At 24.1% G+C, this 23,174-nt stretch overlaps 1 protein-coding gene across 1 annotated transcript in view; it reads right to left on the reverse strand.

Moving 5' to 3' along the window:
• Positions 1 to 1,489: 1,489 nt before the first annotated feature.
• LOC109600346 (uncharacterized) overlaps positions 1,490 to 23,174 on the reverse strand; it is a 62,851-nt gene continuing 41,166 nt past the window's right edge. The window contains exons 2-4 of the mRNA XM_020016486.2: positions 15,537 to 16,215; positions 1,609 to 1,774; positions 1,490 to 1,510 (exon numbers count right to left, since the gene is read on the reverse strand). Coding sequence (XP_019872045.1) covers positions 1,490 to 1,510; positions 1,609 to 1,774; positions 15,537 to 16,213 — 864 coding nt within the window. The 5' untranslated portion in view covers positions 16,214 to 16,215. The remainder of the gene's footprint in view (positions 1,511 to 1,608; positions 1,775 to 15,536; positions 16,216 to 23,174) is intronic.

The following is a 23,174-nucleotide window of genomic DNA, read 5'->3' on the forward strand; positions in this document are numbered from 1 at the left end:
TAATGAACAATAGTTCTAAAGATTAACAATGGAAACTCTATTCACTTTATAAAAATTGTTTCCATGTCACTTGCCAGAATATAATATTTTTTATAGTCAAAAAAGATGGGAAAAATTAATTACGATATTTTTTATGAAATGAATAATTTCTTTCTGTTTACGTTACAAAAATTGTATCCAAGTCACTTGCCAGAATATTAAAAAAATATAGTAAAAAAATATCAGAAAAATTAATTACATTTTTTTATAAAAAAATATTTTCTCAATTAAGTTTCACATCCTTCTAAGTGAGAATAGAAAATATTACACAAGAAAATGTTAATAAAATCTATATGTATTCAGTTGATTAGCTTATTAATAAGAAATATTGTACATAGACTGAGAGAACCACTTAAGGAGGAAACAGCTTCATATCTCTTTTATTTATAATATCATTTTAATGAATAATAAATCTAAAGATTTACTATAAAATCTCCATTGACATTATATAAATTGTTTCCATGTCACATGCCAGTCAAAAAAATATGAAAAAATTGACTAGAATTTTTTTTTTTAAATATATATTTCCTCAATTAAATTTCACATCCTTCAATATGAGAATATAAAATATTACACATAGAAATGTTAATAAAATTTAGTTACAAATATTGTAAATATACTGAGTGGACCATTTAAGGGGGAAATCTCATTTACCATATCATAAATGATGCATGGAAAATTGGTTAAGGTATTTTCATGAATAAAATGTTTTCTAAATTAAATTTCACAACCTTTAAATAAATAACATGGATAATTGCATAAGAAAATATTCCTAATATTTATATTCTTTCAGATAATTAGCTTATTGGTTATATATAATTATATATTCTGAGTGAACCACTTAAGATGGAAAACCTCCTATGTTTTCTATTTATAACGTGCTTTTAATGAACAGTTGCTCTAAAGATTCCTAATAAAAAATTCTATTTATGTCATACAAATTGTGTCTATGCCACAGAAAATAATATTTTTATAGTTAAAAGGATGGAAAAAATTGTATAGAATATTTTGTATGAATATGATGTATGAATGAAATCATTCTCAATTAAATTTCACATCCGTTAAAACGAGTTATAGACAATTTTTCTATAAAATGTTCCAAATATACCGGGTGACAACGAATCCATTAGACAAGACATAACTTCTACGACTTTCGGTATATCAAAATGAAATCTGGTATAAGTAAATGGTATGAAGAGAGGAAAGTTTTCTAATATTTTACACGTTTCGATCACATCCGGTTTCACCGGAAATGGTTCCATTTTGGAATTTTTAAATGGAATACCCTGTATATTTTATATTTTTGGATTTCTGAGATAATTTTCGATCAGACTGAACCATTTAAAAAAATTACACGGTAGTAGGCGTGTCTTACAGGCCTTGACACCCGGTATATCCCTTATTAGTAGTACCTTACTAGTTATAAATAGTTAAAAAATCCAATCAAAATTTAGTTAATAAAGTCACGTATCTGTAGAAAACAAATTCTCAGCAATGCAGCTTTTCCAATTGAAATGACGAAAACACAAAATAAAAAGTACATGGTTGTCGAAGAAGAGATCCACTGACCTGTATGCAAGTGGTGTAGTTGGGACTGTAGACAACGTGATCGCAGGCACATTGGCAATCGCCCAGGTGTTCGGTCATCTCGAACATCAACTCCGGATCGTCCATTTCCGCGTCCATGCCGTCGCCGGCGGCGCGACGCGTCTGGTGCGCCTGCATCGCCTCCGATCTGGAAGACACAAAACATCATTCAACTGGGCCGTCGTCGTAACATATTCTATTTTATTCATTCCGATTCTGATCGACGATTCAGCACGCGCTTTATTCACAGCCATGTTCGACACGTTTTTTTTTTTTTTTGTTCCGGGTCGTTTTTCGCATTTCGACGGCCGGAATGTAAAAGTGCAACCGCATAATTACATTAAAATTGGACTTGTAATTGTGGTTTTTTGCGTCGAAATTATAATTAATTAATTAATGGAACCTCTCAGATTACAACTGCGGACCGTAAAATTCAGCGGGGCGGTCATAAATCCTTTCAGTTATGATATATCGTTGTATTTAAGGTAATGAAAGCATAAAACCGTGGTGTAATTTTAAATGAATTAACGAGATATTCTCCCATTCTATATTGCCGCCGATAGAAGTGACAGGGGGATGAACGTGAATAACCGCTTCAAAATACACGTGCGCCCATTCCCATAAGCGTTATTTTAAAATGTATAATAATTATTAAAATCCGTCCGACGACGAATAAAATCTATCAGTTTGCCGTCCAGTTGCTTTGCTACGTGAAGACTTTGGGATTGGGATTTTTAATAAAATTGGTTTTCCTTTTCGTCTCGTCGTTGTCCAGTTTCGATCTCGATAAGCCCGAATGGCATGGGATCTGCGGCTAAGATTACTTTCGGGTAAAAATATCGTGTGAAAAACACGCGTGACTATAAATAACATCTCTGCATCGCAAAAAAATGCATTTCGAATACATACACTCATAAATATTTAGATCAACATTTCAACTATCGAAAAATGTTCAATAAGTTAAAAAAAATACTGTCGCCGTAGGCAAATACCTAAAAAATAAACAGTTTTTTTATATTAATGGATTTTCTAAAAATATTCACTATATATTCATCATTTCGTGTTGTTTAATTAAGCAAATAGCTTCATTCTGATTTTGAAAACATAATTACGTACAACATTATTACGTAATTTGTTCAACAATGGAAATGTTTAGTTTTTATAATCTTGACGATATAAAATTTTGTAAATACTATTTAATTTTTATTTTCATTTGTTATTACAATTTTCACATCCCATAAGTACTTCTATCTATGTCTATCTAATCTTTCAATTTTCGACAAAATAAAAAAGAACTGTTGTTTTCTAATTACCGAATTTTGAAATTTTAAAATTTTGTAAAACTATTCAGTTTTGTTTTATTTATATTATTTTGTCTTGTAAGAACTATTCAATCTATTTCACAATTTTCCGGTCTTGTAAGTTAAATTTCAAAAAACATAATTAAAAAAATATATAGTTTTCATTATATTCTTCCTACTTTCTAATTTTGAGATAATTTGTTCAACTGATGGAAATATTAATTTTTATTGATTTGGTTGATTTAAAATGTAAAAAATATTTAATTTCTTAACATTTCACCCTCAATATATATAAATAAATAAATATATATATTTCATTCTTTTGTACAATTTTTAAATCCTGTAAATTTTTAATTATTTTCTTTTTTATATTTCTCTGTATAAGAATTTCTTATTTTCAATCTTATCTTATTTTTTATATTTATTAGAATTGTAAGTTTTTTCATTACTAAAAGATAAAATATAAATAAATAAATTATAAAAACAGAACAAAATATTAAAAAAGATGTATTTTTTTATATTATTCCTTCTTTTAAGGACTCTTAATTATTAATTTATTTTGCAATTTTCAAGTCTTGTAAGTTTTTTATACTCCTAATATTGTGAAAAGGAAAACAATTGTTGTTTCACAATTAATAATATATTCAACTATTTAAAATATTATTTTTTGTAATTTTGTGGTTATAAAATGTTCTAAAAAACAATAATTTTTTACGATTTATTTTTTCTTATTATTCCTACTTGAAAGGACCGTTAATTTTCAATTTATTTTACATTTTTCGAGTCTTATAGGCTTTTTCATTACTAAAAGATATATAAAATTTTCTAAAAAACAATTTTTGAAATTTTGTTTTTTTATTATTTCTTCTTGCAAGGACTCTTAATTTTCAATTTATTTTACAATTTTCAAGTCCTGTAAGTTTTTTCATTACTAATAGATAGTATAAAAATAAATTAAAATAAAAATTTTCTATTTATTTTCTGTTCTTTCTGATATTGAACAAAAAAATAACTGTTGTTTCTTAATTACAAAATATGTTAAACTCTTTTTAATTTTATTTTGTATGAACTCTTAATTTTCAATTTTTATTAGAAAATAAATTATATAAACTACTAATAAAAACAAAACAAAATATTAAAAAAGATCTATTTTGAGATCCTACAATTGAGAAAAGGAAAACAATTCATAATTAATAATATGTTCAACTATTTAGAAAATTATTTTTATAAATTACATGGTTATAAAGTTTTCTCAAAAACAATATTTTATATTTTTTATACGATTCCTTCTCGTAAGAGACCCTTAATTTTCAATTTATTTTACAATTTTCTAGTCTTGTAAGTTTTTTCATCACTAAAAGATGAAATGAAATAAATTTAAAATGGATAATAAATACAATTTATAATATAAAAATAAAAAAAGTTGTCTATTTATTATCTATTCTTTCTAATATTGATAAAAGAAAAATAACTGTTGTTTCTCAATTACAAAATACATATGTTCAGCTCTATAATTTTATTTTGTAAGAACTCAATGTTTATCACAATTTTTAAGTTTTATAAGTTGTCTCAATACTATAAATAGTTAAATTATAAAAACGAAACCAATAATTAAAATAAAATATTTTTTTTTTTCGTAATTTGATTTGATAAAAAATTTTGAATCCTTTAATTTTCGATTATTTGTTTTGTTTTTTAATATTTCTCTTTAGAAGAACTTCTTATTTTCATTTGTTACCCTAGTGTTCAAGTATTGTAACTGTTTTTATTCCTAATTGAAAATATAAGTATGTACTTGAATTACAAAAACGAAAGAAATAGTTTCCTTTCTATTTTTAACAATTGTTTTTTCATAATTATATAATTTGTTCAACTTTTTAGAATATTATTTTAATTTTGTTGTTTTATAAAAACAGAGAAAATATTAAAAATAAAAATATTCTCAATTTTTGTTCACTTTTTTATTATTAAAACATAAAATATAACTATTTGAATTGAATTGAACTGGAGCAAACACTAACAAATTATTTTTTTTTTCTTTCTGATCTCCCTTCTTTCTGATTTTAATAAAATAACCAAATAATGTTTCATAATTTCATGATATATTCAACAATTCAAATTGGCAGGTGAATCTCCATACAAAACCACTTCCCTCACTCCTTTATCAACAAGATGGAATTTAATGTGCCCACAAGAAACGTTTTCCCTCTCGCAACTAAAATATTAACCGGAAGATAAACGCCCTACAAAGTTTCTGTATGACTTTACCGAGTTCATAAGCCAGATTATCAACCTGACAAAAAGTAAATGAATAAACGATTTACATAATTTAAGTATCACTATGCATTCAGGCAGCTGTCAGGGGATGCATAAACTGATATCAGAACTTTAATAAACCTCCACCAGGATAAAAAAAACTACCCGTTCCGCCACGCCATTTACTTGCAAAACTCAATATTCAAGGGGCATGCTTTAATGAAATTTAATCAATTATTGCAGAAACAAGTGGCACCGGATCACACAAAGTATGAATGATCACATCGAATCACCATTGTGTGCGGTACGCAAACATTTATCTTTTCGATTCGGATAATTTAATTCGTGGGGGAGGGAGGGTGTGAAAAACAGCATTGTTGTGCAAGCATCCCCATCAAAAATTCAACACGGGGCATTTTACGTACGCCGCGAAGTATGCGAACGGTGCTAACGTTGATACGAGAAACTTTTTATTTTTTAATTCCAATTAATATTTTCGCTAAACGAAGCGCAAATGTAAATAATCGAGTGAGGCATTTCGCGTGGGTTACGGCTCGCGAAATTTGAAATATGCACGGGAATAAATTTTCTAAATAATTAACCTACTTTGTTGGGCGAAGAATGCGCCCGAAAACCGGGGGCTTACACTTGGAAAAGGATTTACCGGGGTTTGTGGAACGAATTAAAAGAGGATTTTTTTAAAGTGTGTTACGTAGTTTAGTCCTTCGTAGTCGATTTATGCAAAACGCTCTAAAAGAGAAACAAACTAATTGAGTTTTATACCGAGGCTTTTTTTTCTACTTCAATCTGTTCAAAATTGCTTCCTTTCCCGAATAAAATAAGTTTAAGCATGAAGTAATGAATCGTTGTTTGTTTTATTTTTAACTGAGTTACATCTTTGTAATTAAATATATATTAGGTACTAGAAAAGTAGTTTGCGTTAACATTTAAATTTAAAATAGCACAACTTACTTTAAAATAAATTTTATACAATGTAACTACTACATTTATTTTTGCCAACTTTCTACAAGTAAACTTACACCACAAGAAAAAAAATTTAAATTCTTGAAACTGAAGGAAAAAATTCTAAATTAAAAAGTTCACATAAAGAAATATATGGGCTATATAGTACATGAGATAGAAAAGTCCATTTAATATTTTAAAACTTCTTCTGAGTCTCTAATGTGATATGTGGTCTCGTTGTCACGATGAAGCAGGAGGCTTTTTATTGACTAAAGCTCGTCTTTGAGAAAGTTTTTTAAGAAGTTTGTCAATTTGAGAGCAACAGATAGTTACATTAATCATTTGGCCTCTTGGTAGGAAAGGTCATAAAATTCCACGTGTAAACCGTCATAGATATACTAAAAAAATAAACTTTTTTAAATATTATTCCACCAAGTTTAACAGCTTCAAAACAAATAACCAAACCGATAAGAATTGGTTTTAAAATATTTTTATAAATTTTAATATTTATATATTTATTTTTTATATTTTAAAAGCCACGGTTTTTACAAATTGCTTAGAATTAGAAGTGCGAAATTAACAAATTTTTATATTCTATGCAATCTGAGAATTTTTGAAAATTTACAGTTTTTATTAATTATTTATAATGAATAATATTTACAGAAATTTCAACCAAAAACGTACTTTTAAAAAAATATATATGATTTTCGTTATTTAAATGAATTGACAAATTTTTATATGCTTCTTTGAATATTTGAAAATTCACAAATTTTACTATAAGTAGTATATTTTATGTATAAATATTTTAAACTCCTATAATTAATAAATTTCTATATATTTTTACTATTTTTCTGCTTACAAAGATTTTATATTTTTATATTTAATAATATTTTAGCAACTTTATGCATTCTTAAGTTTTAAGAACTGTAAAACTTTTTATATGATTTTATTTTATGTTTTCATTTTTGATTTTATTTTTTAAAATATTACAATTAATAAAATTTTATAAATTTCATTTACTATTTTTACACTTTTTAAAGATTTTTAATGATATATTAAATATTTCTTTTAAAAATTAGACATAGAATGAAATTTTTAATTTGAAATCTTACAAATATTTAAAATTTATTTTTTATTATTTCTTTTTAATATAAAATATTAAATTTTATGTTTATATTTTTTAAAATCCTATAATTAATAATTTTCTATATATTTTTTATTTTTCTACTTACTAAAATTTTTAAGCCAATTTATTATATAATAATAATTTGAGCTGATTTTTTTATCAGTATTTTCGTCCTTTTTTACATTGAACTTTTTATTTATTATATTTTATATTTTGATTTTTCATTTTTTAATATTTCTACTATATTTAATGAATTTTCATATTCTTTTACTATTTGATTTTTCATTATTTTTAATATTTTTATTTTTGTTTCTTTTCTGAGATTTAAGCAAAAAAAATTGATAAAAATTCAAATTTAATGTGAAATGTTTTAATGTTTTTACGGTTTACTTATTATTAAATATGAAAACATTTTCATGATCTCGTAAATTTTGAAAATTTGTGTCGGTTTCCTTTTTAATAAAAATAAAATCATTGCATGTTGTGTTCTATTCCTGACTTTTGATTTTTAAATATTTTTATTTTTCATAATTTAAAAACTTTCGTCGTGCTTGGCACATCTTATATAATATATTTGATTCCTTCCACTCTTTATAATTTATCTCATAATTTTTCAGTTGCATCATTTGTGATTAAAAACCAACGATCCGTAAAAATTTGTCGTTTAAAAATTGACATTACTCCATTCGTCTAGACTTTACATTATTAAAAGAATTGAGCTTGAGTTGCATATTAATGTAAGACAATAAAATGTCGTCTAGACGAACTTTTTGCATGTAAATGTTCCGAGTTAATGTTGCTCCAACAGTTTTGTATTTTAACGTCGAGATGGTACGAAATATTGTTTGTTCTCGCAATAGTTTAAGCCAGTTCAACTTGCACTAATTTCATTAGTGCATGCATCATAAATTATTTATTCCACAAATAGCACAAATAATTCTCGTACAATTTTTAAGTAGACATTTTTAAATTAGTTATTCTATATTAATTACCAATTTACCCGGGGCAAATGTAAACTGCACATTAATTAACCACCATGTTTACGTACACGATAACCAATTTCTGTTAGAACGGGCCGTTTCATTGGGAACACGAAACTCGCAGGTTCGACATAATTTATCAGTTCGACAAATCCAAGAAAATCGCGTCCCGAACACCGTGATTAATACAATCCCCTCCGCGGGACATGCACCAACGTTACGCAGGTTGTGGGGAACGAATTCCGTTGTTCCGCGTCTAGTAAACGTTTTTTGCGACAAAAGTATACAAATTAACATGATTTATTGTTAAGCTTTTTAAAGGATCCCACGCTTTTTCTCCGCGTGGCTTACTCCTGATAATTTAACTGTTCAACTGGCATACCTAATGGAGGAAGTCGCCGGGGATGCAAGAAACTGCAGCGTGCAGCTGAAATAAATGAAATGCGATATCTGCATTCATTATTTATTTAAAATGCGAAATGGGGCTTAACGATGATTAATTGGGAGGGTTTTTCTTTAGGTGGTTAATGGTTTACGTAATTCAAGAACTTGTTTTACTCTGAAGAAAAATGGTAAGAAGTTGCTAGTAGATTGTTGGAAAACATCGCAAAAATTCCAATTTTCTAACACAATTTCAAAAGTCAAAAAATTATGAAATGTAATAAATGAAAATAGTTTTCATAAGATATTGTATTATTTATGTATCACAGATCATGATTTTATTATGATTTCAGTAAAAATTAGTACATTTTCAATTGTAAAATAGTACAAAAATACGAAAATTTAACTATTTCGTAGTTTCAAATTATACATACATATACTTTTTAAAAATTTAAAAATTGTAAAGAGAAATGAAAATCTTTCAAGGTGAACTAAATCAAAATTATTACAAAATGATAAAAATTGTATATTTTCACAATTTAAGATTTTAAAAGATAAGAAAATTTGTTAATTTCATATTATAATGCTAAATAAATTTGTAAAAACTCAAATATTTTGTTGTGTGTTTTTAAAAGAAATATTCGTTTAACTCCACAAATAAAAAATAATATAAATGTACAAAAATTTATTAAAAATTGAAAGTGGTGACAGAAAATATTCTAATTCTTAAACTTATCAAATTATACAAAAATATGAAAATAATTAAAAATCAAGTTTATGAAATTAAAAATTTAATTTTGCTAAAATAACAGAAATTATCATTATTTATTAATTATAAGATTTTACAAGATAAGAAAATTTATAAATTTCATATTTAATGTAAAATAAATTTGCAAAAATAAACTTTTAAAAAAATATTCTATTGATTCCATAAGGATAAAATAAATAAATATATGAAAAATTATGGAAAATTAATAGTGGTTTGGATTTTGTGAAAATAATCAAAAATATTACAAAATGATAAAAATTGTAAATTTTCAAAATTGTAAGATTTCTATAAATAATGTCCTCGTAAAATATAAAAATGCACAAAAATATTCAAATTGAATGGAGTAATAAAACTGAAATATTCCAAGATATCAATTTCATTTTTAACACAAAATAAATTTGTAAAAAAAAACTTTTAAAAAAATATTCTATTGATTCCATAAGGAAAAAATAAGTAAAATTATGGAAAATTAATAATGGTTTTGATTTTGTGAAAATAATCAAAAACATTACAAAATGACAAAAATTGTAAATTTTCAAAATTGTAAGATTTATATAAAAAATGTCCTCCTAAAATATAAAAATGTATAAAAATATTTAAATTGAATGGAGTAATAAAACTGAAATATATATGTAGAATTTAAAAAAATGGTTCCTGGAGATTTTAAAATAAAAATATCCATAGAAAAATTTTATTATCATAAGTTTTTTTTAAATATATTTGTAAATTATTTAAAAATCAAGTTGATAAAATTGTATAATGTATAAAAATAGTAAAATGTATAAAAAATATTAAAGAATAAAACTGCATATTTTATACAGTTTTTAAATATTTAAAATTAAATATTAGGTACAAAAAGATTTAAGCAATGCAAAATTCTCGGTAACATATTTAAAAATCGTCATTAAAATGTGATGAATTGCCATTACAAAGATGCCTCATGTGGTGAAATTCATCAAAAAATTCAACAAAGGGATGCCACATAAATTGAGCCTTTCATTGATCAGGCAATGAAAAATTGATTAATCTCTGGCCTGGATCTGAATTGAAATTGGTATACCTGGTGGAATAGTACATAAAAAAGTTTATGTCTACGATGATATATAGATATTTGTATTTTATATAGATAGTGGTATTTTAGGTCCATAACCAAGAAACGAAATAGACCAAATTATTGAAGAACTTACTCAAGATGAACTTCTTTAGTCAGAGACTCAAAAGAAGCTTCAAAATATTAAATGGGAATTTCTACCACGTGAAAAACTTTTTTAATTTAGATGAGTAAGTTAAAACTGAGATTAATATTTTCATACTTATATTAAATAAAGTTAAACGTTTAATTATATAAATGTAATACAGTTAGAGAAACAATTTTGAACAGACTAAAGTAAAAATTAGAAATATACTTTTATGAATAACAAAGTAGTTGTTGTAGTTCAATCTTCAATGGGTCACACTGAATTGTTCTGTCTACACTAGACATTTCAAAGTATTTAATAGTCAAAATAATTCATAAAAATTAAATAAATTGTCAATTTTAATAATGTTTCATTGATATTTCCTAATATAAACGTTATGTTGCCAAACATCATCAAGAACCACTTTAAAAAACAGCAATTTTTCCTAAATGTAAATTAGAAAACGAGTACAAAGCTCGCCAATTTCCACTACTGTTAAAAACTGCAAGGTTTATGTAGCACACGAATAACAATTTGTTGTTTGTGGTATTTATAAGTTGGAGTAGCCCGAGCACTACAAATTAATATTCCGTTTGCGAACATTTGTTGCAGCTGCTTGTTGACTAATTTATTAAAATGTTCCGCTGTTAAAAAAAACTTAATAACGCACTTAATTCCAATGCACTTATACTATTTTTTCTTTTCTCTCTCCCTCCTTCTCTCGAACAAACACTAAAATGTAATGAGAGTTTTAAAGTTCGCAGCATACTGTAATCCTGGTTAAAATGCTCTTTGCAATTAAAAAATTTTATAAAAGCGAATAAATATGCTTGTGTTTATTTTTTTATTTGAATAATTGTAAATTTGTGTTTATTTTTAAAGCCGCATTTAAACATGGATAACATTAAATGCGGACAATTTTGAACTGTTTATTTCGTCGTGTTTGCAGGAGCGTGTTTTTAGTTCAATACGTCTGTTTTTTAATGTTTATTGCCAATATTTGCAACAGAAAATTTTGCATCTATTTATTGTTTGTTTTAAATTTCCCTTAAACAACTTAAAAGTTCATTTTTATGTTCATATTTTGTGAAATTAGCACAATGTCAAGTGCAGGGTGGCTTCGTAAACCGTTAACAATTTAATTAAGAAAATAAATTCATCATTAGCTGGAGTGGTAAATTTTTTTCGATTTAAATTCTGATTTGTGGCCCTCGTATATTATTTTCTCATTACTGTTTCGCATTTTTTTTTCAACGTGACCAACTTCGGGGGCCGAATTAATGGGCCAAGATTGTGAAGTTGATAAATTAAACTTTGCATAGCCCGGCATAATTTTATAAACAGTTTTTTTCTCTCTCATTCTCTTTTGGCACTCCGAAAGGAGTGATTTTGACGAGAACAAGGGAATAAAAATAATCGTGAGTGACGGTGACGTATTATGCAGTTCGATGTTAAATGTTACAGCGGGATGAGATACTTAAATTTCAGATGGAGTATTGCAGTTATTAATATTGGATGGAGATTCCTTCCCCGGTTTTATATAATCTGGCTCTGAAATATGATATTAAGGTGCAAGCGGGAAGACGTGCTGCATCTATAAACATCCTGGAATTAAATTGGAAATGAAAAGAATTTTGCATTCGAGTCATTTTGTACTTTTTATTCATCCCCAACATACATAAATTACACTTTACGTCTCCGTTGGCTAATTTTTCCTTCAAAATATGCTAGGAAATTTGTTGGTTGTCGTCCAATATACAGTGGTGTGTCAAAGGTGTGGAATAATTTTAATAAATAAATAAACAAATACATGTAATAAACTGAAGAATAACTGTATGGAGGTAACTTCAAATTTTATGAACCGTGATAAGTCAGTTAATTTTTTCTGTTTTGCATTTCCTTGCAATTATAAATTGTAACGGGACCTAAACCTGGCAAACAAACGTAACGGACATTAAGCCGTTGGTACAAAAATAAAGGTAATAAACAAATTGTCCCTCCAACTGTGCGCGACTTTATGGACCGAAACACAATAAATATGAGTTCGTAACCTCGAACCGGTCGGGCCAAAAACGGCGACCTCTCCAAAGCTTTCCCTCCCCTTGGATCCCGTAATCATCGCACTTAAAATCTTTATCAAAACCGCAAGATTTTATCGCGCAATTTTCCGCACCATAACCGCCATAAAAAATGTTATTAGGTCCGAGATGGATATTAATAAATTCTGGCTATTGCGTTTTTCGGACGACATCGCACCACTATACGGCCGTTTCTGGATTGTTTAAATGTCCCATTTTGCCACTGAGTGTGGGACGAATCCACTAAAATTGGAATATATTGAATTCTTCCACTTTAAAAGGAGTGGACGATCAATTTCATTGTCTTTGTTGTTTGGCAGATGAACAGTTTTATAATAATCTAGTCGCATACATTCTAAGTCACAAAGTCGTAAAAAGGAATTTTATGGTTTTGCTGCAAGATTTTAAAGTACAATTGTATCATCTTGTTATTGCGAAACCATTGGGATCATTGGCAATTCAATTTCTCTACATTTTTATGTATAGAGGGTAGTAAAAAACACTTGAAAGAAACCATTTGAATAGTACCAGAATTATTATTTTATGATGAAAAAATAAGCTTAAACATCCTTGATTGAACTAAAATTAGCATATATTGAATTCCCTTTCTTTAAGAAGAGTAAAAGATCAGTTTCAATCTTGTCACCTAATTCAGAGTAATAAAAACATAAAGAGAAACTTTAAAGCTTCAATTAAATATTTTAAAGCACAATTGTATTAATTCATTATGTTTTTTATGTTTTGTCAATATTTTATTTTACTAATCTTAAATAATTTTAATCTAGTTGAGCTTCAAGTAACAAAAATTGATAAGAACCAATAAATTTACCAAATTAAAAAATTAAAATAAATAAATAAAAAAAAAAATAAAATTAGTAATTTTAATTCATTATATTTAACAATTGAAAATCAATTAATCAAATTAAAAAAAAAATAATAGTAATTTAAATTAACCACTGAAATTAAAAAAAAAAGTAAGAAATTAGTATTAACCAATTAAATTAAAAGAGAAATAAAATTAACCAGTTAAATTATTAAAAATAAGTAATTTATATTTAAAAAATTATATTTAGAATATAAAAATTAATTTAAAAAATAGAATTAGTAATTTTATATAAGAATTAATTAATTAAATTAAAAAAATATCTATTTGAATTTATAAAATTCAATTCTCCAATTAAATTAAGGAAAATAATGTCAACAAAATAAAATTGACAAAGTAAATTTAAAAAATGATATAAAAAGTAATTTAAATATATAAAACATAAAAAATTAAAATTAATCAATTAAATTAAAAGAGTAATAAAATTAGACATTTAAATTTAACCAATTAAATAAAATAATAATAATCAATTTATAATATTTAAAAAAAAATAAAATTAATTATGTACAAAAATAATAATTTAAATGCATAAAATTCGAAAAATTAAGTTTTTAAAATTTTAAAACTTAAACTCAAAAAATTAATTATTGAAAATTAAAAAAACAAATAATTAAATTAAAAAATAAAAAAAATAAGTAATTTATGTATAAAAAATTAAATTTAATAATTCTCTCTCTCAAGATTAAAAAAATTAAATTAAAAAAAATTTAAATAAAATATTAATATAAAAAATTAAATAAAAATTAACCAATTAAATTAAAAGAAAAATAAAAATAATTTTAATTTATAATATTTAATGACTTTAAATTAACTAATTAAATCAAAAAATTCATTTAAATTTATTTATAAAAGTAAGATTAACTAATTAAAATTAAGAATTAAATAAAAATATTAATTTAAATTTATAAAAATTAATAAGTTAAATTTAAAGAAAAATTAAATTAGTTATTTAATTAGAATTTATATTTATAAATTTAAAAAATAAACAATAAAATTAATCAATTAAATTAACAAAAATAAAATGAATTATTTATAAAATTAAAATTAATTAATTCAATTAAAAAAATAAATTAAACATGAATCCAGTAATTTAAATTTACAAAATTTAAAAATTAAAATTTACCAATTAAATTAAAAAAAATAAAGCTAGTAATATTTGTATTTAAAAAAGTAAAACTTAAAATATAAAGATTAACAAATAAAAAATAATTATATTTATGAATTTAAAAAATAAACAATAAAATTAATCAATTAAATTACTAAAGTTAAAAAATTAAAATCAGGTTTTATATTTATATAATTTATAAAAAATTTGTAAATTAAATACATGAAATTTAAATATAAATGACGAACAATTAAAACAAAAACATATATAATTTAATTATTTTTAATCTAAAAGCATAATATTATTTTTTTAATAATTCAAATAATAATAATTATTATTTTTAATTGTTTGTATAAAATTGTTAATTTAAATTTAAAAGAATTAAAAAAAACTTAAAATTAATCATTTAAATAAAAATTTAAATTTGATATATAAAATTTGAATATATAAAATTTAAATTATTTCAATTAGAATAAAAAAGTCAAAAAAATATAACTAAATTAACAAAATTAAAATTAGTAATTTATATTAAATATTAAATATTAAATATTAAAAAACTTTAAATAATTAAAATTAATTGATAATTGGAAATTAAATTTCTCTACATTTTTCTGTATATGTGGTACTTTCATCACCTTTATTATTTGTCAGATAAAGAGTTGTATAATAATCTAATCAGATAAAAGGCACGAAAACATAAAGAGAAATTTTAAAACTTTTCTACTTAACATTTAAGATCATACTCAATTCAGTTATCGTACGTTTTTTATATAGGAAAGTCATAAAAACACTTGAGACATATCATTGGGATAGTATCAGAATTATTCTTCAACAATGAAGCTAAACACTCCTTTACAAGTTACAAATGTAGCTTCGGAGGAGTTACTCACCTAGATCCGGTAGCTCTGATACTGTGCCCCCTTCTGAACCCGTACTCATCGCCGCAGGCTTTCATCACACAATTTTCCGGCCCGTAACCCGGATAAAAAACATTAGGCGGTCCACGATGTATGTTGATGATCTCGGGCGACTGCATCTTCCTGAGAGACGCCGTCTTGTCCATCATCATCTTCTGACTTTGCTCGCAGGTGTAGGCGTGCTTCTGCCTCTGGTGGTACTTTCCCGTTTTCCTGTCCAAACTGAACTGACTCAAGTTAGTGGTGGCTAGTTTGGGGAGCGACGCGAACGAACGGTTCATCACTACCGAATCACTGTTGCACTGTTCCACGAACCGGGTCTTCGGCTGGAAGACGATCTCCTTGCCGACGCAGTTGCACATCATCTCGATCTCTTGGGCGGCCTTGAAGCGGTTGGCGTTCCGCTCCGGGCTCGGGTGCATCTCTTGCAGCGGTTCCGGGGGCATGTAGGGTTCGTAGGTGCCCTTCAGGAGGAGCTCGGAACTGTTGGTCACGACGTGACAATGGGTGTCGACGTAGGGGTTGCGCTCGACGTTCTGGTTGCCGTCGTCGGGCAGCACCGTCATTACGTTCTGGTAGTCCCTGAATTCGTTGTCGTTAGGACTGTTCACCTGGGTGAACTTTGAGCTCTTCATCTTCTGCGTCTTCATTGCTGGAATGGAGAAAAAATATTTTTTTTTCTGAATATTATTAGTTTGCAATGTTGGAGATTTCCAAAACAAAACAACAAATAAAATTCATATTTTAAATATAATATAATATAAATTTTAATGCACAATATTATCAAAACTTATTTTATTTAGAATAAATTTGGTAAATTCAAATTGAAATTTATTAATTTACTGAAACAATATCAAAATAATTCTGTCCCGATTATATATAAAAGTAATTAAATTTTAACTAATAAATAATTTTATTTAAAATATATTATTATTAATAATGATGCTTAAAATGCTTTTAGGTTTTAATTGTAAACATTAAATTAAATGTCAAAATTATCAAATCGTAACAATTCAAATATTTTATTTATTTTATAAATAAATAAATGTTGAAAATATGAATTTTGAGAAACATATATATATATATATATATATATATATATATATATATAAACTTAAAATATTGATCAAAAAAATTAAAATTAACTAAATTAAAGAAAAAAAAATTGTAATTAGTAATTCAAATGTATAAACTTGAAAGAGAATAAAATAAAGAAAATAAATTAAAACTAAGATTAAACTAAATTAAGAAAAAACTAATTATTTAAATATATAAAATAGGACAAATTAAAATTAAAAATTTAGATGAAAATTAAAAGAAAACTAAAATTTCTATTTAATAAAAAAATTTAAATATTAAATAACCAATTTAAAAATATAATAATTTATATTTATAAAATTTAAAGAATTGATCAAAAAACTTAAAATTAATCAACAAAATTAAAGGAAAATGAAATTAGTAATCAGAAAATAAATTAAAACTAAAACTAAATAAGAAATTTAGAATTAAAATAAAAAATAAAAAAACAACGAAATAAAATTTAAATATTAAATTTAAAAAAATAGTAATTTATATTTACAAAAATTTATAAAAAAAGTATCAAAATTAGTTTAACCAACCAAATTAAAAGAAAATTAAATTTAAAATAAAATTAAAAATTTAAAATTGAAAATTTTAATAAATTAAAATTCACGACTTAAATTTAAAAAATTAAGATTCAAATATTAAACAATATCCAATTAAAAGAATAAATGAAATTTATTTATTAAATATTTAAATCCTTTTCATTTTAATTTAATTTATTTTTTGTTGATAATTAAAACAATAATTATTTATTTGAACAATTTTTGTACCAATATTTAATTTTAGACTCAAATTAAACGTAATTTATAATTATAAAATTTTAAAAATTTAAATTAATCAATTATATTAAAAACTAATAATAATAAAATTAGTAAATTAAATTTATTAAAAAATTAAAATAAATTAATTAGAAAAATAATATTAGTAATTCAAATATAAAAAATTAAAAAAAAAAATAATTTACAATTAATCATATTTAAATTAAAATTAATTGAAAAATTATATATTTTTATATTTAACTCCTTTGCAAAATTAGTAATTTCAACATAAAAAATTAAGATGAACCAAATTAATTTAAAAAAAAAATGATAAATCAAATGTATAAAATTTTAGAATTAGAATTGAAAGTAAAAATAAAGATAATTTTTAACTTAGTTTAGTTTTAGTTAATTAGTTCTAACATTACACAGATTTTAGCTCCATTAAACTGAGTAAGTTAGTTTTTGTATTTTTCTAATTTTACCTTTTCTAAAATTTGAGTTTCTCAAATTATAAAATTTAGTTATGTTCAACATATAAAACCATTTAAAAAATATATAAATTAATTATTGAGTTTTATAAATTGTATAAAAAATTGAAAATAGAAATAGAAGATCTATTATTTTATCATTTTTGTATAATAAAATTTTATTATTTTATTATTTTAATAAATAAATAATAATATACTATTTTATAAAATTATATATAATTCTAAAAATTTGCTATATTTTTTATTAGTACGATACTACTTTTGTAAGTAGTATCGTACTAATAGTACCTTAAAATAATAATTATTAATTTTAATAAAGTTTTTTTTATTAATTTTTGAATTTTGATATAATATTTAATTAATAATCAATAAATAAGTAATACGAAATTTTTCAAAAATTCTGCCATTGTTAATTAATAATAATGTAATATTCTGGTAAATCAAGTTATATGTTTGTATTTGTGGTTTTGTTTAAAATAATTAATAGATAATTTTTACCTTGACTAAACACAAATGAATTGTCGTTAACAATCCACATGTATTGTGATTTAAATGAAATTTTATTGCATGGCTGACCTACACTGTTTAGTAGGTAAATTGAATATCGAAACCAATAACAAACAACATATCCACCGAAAATTAAATTTTGCGAAACCGCATAATGATCACCGCAAAACTAAATTATAAAAATCAACAGTTACGATAACCATGCACTTTGTTTTAGTGCCTGTCCCTCCCATCTTGATTAAAACAAAACGAATTGAATTCCGACCGTCCACAAAGCAGTTTTCCGAGTCGGACTTATTGTTTGTCTAAACTGAAATAAGTTTCTTACAGATCGGAACTTTTCCCGTTTACCTGAAAAACGATACTTTTCTGGCGACATCAAAAATTCAGCTTCCGAACACTTCCATTTAAATGAATTTAGTGTTATGAGTTCGGAATCTCTTCCAAGTTGAATTTGTGTAAAGTTTCGACCGGCATAAACATCAAATAACTTCGGTTTTGTTGTTGTTGCTGTTCTTGTTGCTGTTGTAATGTCTGTCAAAATGAAAATGTACATTTTGTACAATTTAATCGCTCCTTCCCGATATGATGATTAATTCAGAGTCGTACACGAGCGTAACTTGTGTTCGGAGGAACGCATTCATTATTCATGTACGGCAAGTGAAGTTTAACTGCAATCGAATTGGTCTCCCGCATATTTTCACTGGTGTACTTTCCCAATGGAAAAAAGTCGCGGGATACGAAAGCGTTTTGGTATACAGACTTCCTGGAACAATTTCAAAGTAATTTCCCGTACCGGAGCAGAAAATTCAAAACAAAAAGTCGAGTTGTTTGTTACGCTTCCCTTAACTTTTGCCTATTCCCTTATAAACAAAACTTTATGCGACTTGGTTAACAGATGGATCGGGCTTGCCGCCCACAAAGTACGATTTTATAAATAACAACGATGCGCCGCATTTAAATATTTCGCACAGATGAACCTGCCTCTAATTAGACTTTTGTTTGACTGAATTAAAATCATTTTTCAGTTTAGTTACAGAAGAGATCCTCCAGATCCTGGTCTGTTTTTGTTGCTTTATAAGAAGTGGAAAATGAATTGTTTTTGCTTTTTGGAGAAAGAACATTTTTACGAAAAGAAAATAAAGTAGTAAAAAACTTTTGAGCCATACCATTCGGATAATATCAGAATTATTCTTTTATAATTAAAGAAGAACATCTTAAACTCCACTAAATTTATAATATTATATATTGAATTCCAATTTAAATGATAAATTTATTTTTATTTTAATCAATAGATTTAAGAAACGAAATTTGATTCTTATATATTTTTAATCAAATTTTTTATAACAAATATTGATTAGAACTAATAAATTTTTAAAAATTGAAAATGAAAATTAATAAATTAAATTTAAAAAATTTAGAAAATTAAATGTAGTAATATAAATTTATATAAATTAAAAAAGACACTTGAAAAGTAAAATTATTCTATTAAAATAAACAATAAATAAATAAATTTGGAATTTAAATTTATTAAAACTTTTTAGAATTGTAATAATTCATTAATTTTTCTTCATTTTGATAGTTTTAAGAAATAAATATTCATATTGATAATTGATGTTGATAAACCAACAAATTTATGAAAATTAAAAATATAAATTAGTTTAAATTTATTAAAATTTAGAAAATTAAAATTTAATTTAATTATAAAAATAAATTAAAAGAAAAATATAATTTGTAATTTATTTTTAAAAATGAAATTAATTAAAATTATAAAATTTTAGAAAATTACAATCAGTAATATAAATTTATAAAGATTAAAAAAAAAATTAAAAATAAAATTTAAAATAAATTATAAAACAATTAGAAAATTAAAATTAGCATTATAAATTTATAAAAATAAAATAAAAAAATGATTAAAATTAATCTATAAAAATTATAAAAAAAAAATTAAATTTGCAATTTGAATTTATAAAATTAGAGAATTTATACAATTAAATAATAATAAAATTAATAAATTAAATTAAATAATAATAATAATAATAATAGTAATTTAAATATATAAGTATTAAAATGATTAAATTAAAAAAGACATATATTTTTTATTTGAATTGCTTAATATTTTAAGACTATTAAATTTTAATAAATATAAATTAGTAAATTTATTTTCGTTAATTTAATTGATTTATTTAAATATTTCATTTAAATTACAAATTTTAATATGTACACAGTAATTTAAATTTACGAATTTAAAAAAATGAAAATTAACCAACTAATTAAAAAAAAAATAGTTGTAAACATAAAATTTAAAGATTAAAATTGACCAATTAAATTTAAAAAAGCACAATGAAATTAACAAATTAAAATAAATAAATAAATAAAAATAATAATTTAAATATATAAAATTTAAAAAATTAAAATTAAATTTATTTAAAAAAAATAATAAAGAATAATTAAAATTAGTAATTTCATTAAAAAAAAAAATAATTAAATAAATTTATATAATTTAGAGAATTTTAATAATAATATAAAATTTATAAAAATTAAAAAATAGAATCATTTGAATTGAAATTTATGATTCGTCATTTAAATTTATAAAAATTAAGAAAAAGCTTAGAAGAATTTATACAATTAAAGTAAAAAATAAGTTATGTTAAAATTAATAAATTAAAGAAATAATAATAATAATAAATTTAGTAATTTAAATACGTAAAATTTAAGAAATTAAAATTAATTAATTAAATTAGAAAAGGTAAATAAAATTGATATTTAAATTTGAAATATTTATATTAATCTATAAAATTAACAAAAATAAAATTACTAATTTATATTTGTTGAAATTAAAAAATTTAAATTAATCAATTCTGATAGAAAATATATTTAGACAGTCAATTAAATTTATTTATAAATTAGAATTAACCAATTGAAGAGAAAAATAAAATTATTAACTTAAATAAATAATGCTTAAATTTAAAAATTAAAATTGACAATATAAATGAGAAATTAGTAATCTTAATTCTTTTAAATCTAAAATTCAATTCAAATAATTATCATTAATTGTTTGTGTAATATATATTAAATTTTTCATCTTCCTCGTCTTTGTTGTTTGGTAGATGAATAGATGGACAGTTGAGACGAACCATTTAGATGATACCAGAATAAGAATTAAGCTAAACACTCTTGACTAAACTAAAATTGGAATATATTGAATTTTTCAACTTTAAAAAGTGTAGATCAATTTCATATTCTTTTTTGTTGACTAAATAAAAAGTTTTTAATAATATAGTTACATATTTCTAAATCATAAAAACAAAGAGTTATTTAAAGCTTTAATGCAAGATTTTGAAATACAATTGTATTATCTTGTTATTACAATATTATTGGAATCATTGATCATTTTTAAGCAAGTATCGTAACAGATTTATCCTTGAATAACGAAGGACTAGGCTAAACACTCTTGACTGAACTAAAATTGGATTATATTGAAATCTTCTACTTTAAAAGGAATAGGAACTTAATTGTATTTGCTGTTTAGTGGATGAACAGTTTTATAACAATCTGGTAGCATGCATTGCCCCGCATATCTTCTCTCTTGTAGTTTGCCAATGGGAAAAAACTCATGAGATATGACTGAGTTTGGTACAGAGTTCCTCGAACAATTTCAAAGTAATTTGCCGTACCGGAACACAAAATTCGGAACAAAAAGTGGAGTTGTTTGTTAGACATCCCTTAACTTTTGCCTACTCCTTTATAAACAAAACTTCATGCGACTTGGTTAACAAATGGATTGAGTTTTCCGTCTGCAAAGTACGATTTTATAAATAACGACGATGCGCCGCATTTAAATAATTCGCACAGGTGAACCCGCCGCTAATTAGACTTTTGTTTTAACCGGATTGAAGTCATTTTTCAGTGTCGTTACAAAAGAGATCCTCCACAGACGTCTCCCGTCCTCGGAATCTCTTTAATTAACTGGCGGCGTGATATCGGAATTTTTAACAAACCGAAAATTCATGCCGATAATAAAACTTTCGTGATTGTCGTAAAAAACCAACAACACTCTTTTCGCCGACTAAAATACATGCACTCGTGAAAAATCGTTTTTTGTCTGGAAGTTTGGAGGGTGGGTTTTTTTTGCACGGCAAAAGTTTTCACAATTACCAGCTTCCGCAGTGTAATTTCAAACAATCGCGGCGTATTACTTTTCGGTCGTAATGAACATGAAACTTTTTGCATAAAGTTTTACAGTTCGTTTTTTTTTTCATCTGGCTCCTTCGTACTAGTATTGCGTCGCAGGACGGGGAGTGAATGCCACACGTTCGATATTTTTTAAAGTTATTGATGAATTGGTACGTTTATACCTCGTAAAATAAATTGAATTGGTTTTTATGGCGTGCATCTCTGCGTACTTGAACCGATTTAAATATTGCATATTGGCGTAAATGTTTGATTAACTTTTGAACACGATTTGTGTTACTGTTGATGGGGATGTTTTTAAATAAATGGGAGCCATGATCCATGATGACTTTTTTTATCTTGTTTTTGGATTTTATTAAAATTGATTTGATATAGAAGCGTACAGACTTATAACTATTAAATGACACAAAATTGTTGTTAGTACCATTATATATTTTATTAGGATTTATTAATTAATTTCATTAAAAATAAGTTGAAGGCAAATTAGTTTTTTATATTTTTAAAATATAATTTATTACTCATAAAATATTAGTTTTAAATTTTAGTTACATCATCATAAATATAAAACATTTTATGTT

This window comes from Aethina tumida, chromosome 4 (assembly GCF_024364675.1).
Source record: "Aethina tumida isolate Nest 87 chromosome 4, icAetTumi1.1, whole genome shotgun sequence".
Taxonomy (NCBI): Eukaryota; Metazoa; Arthropoda; class Insecta; order Coleoptera; family Nitidulidae; genus Aethina; species Aethina tumida.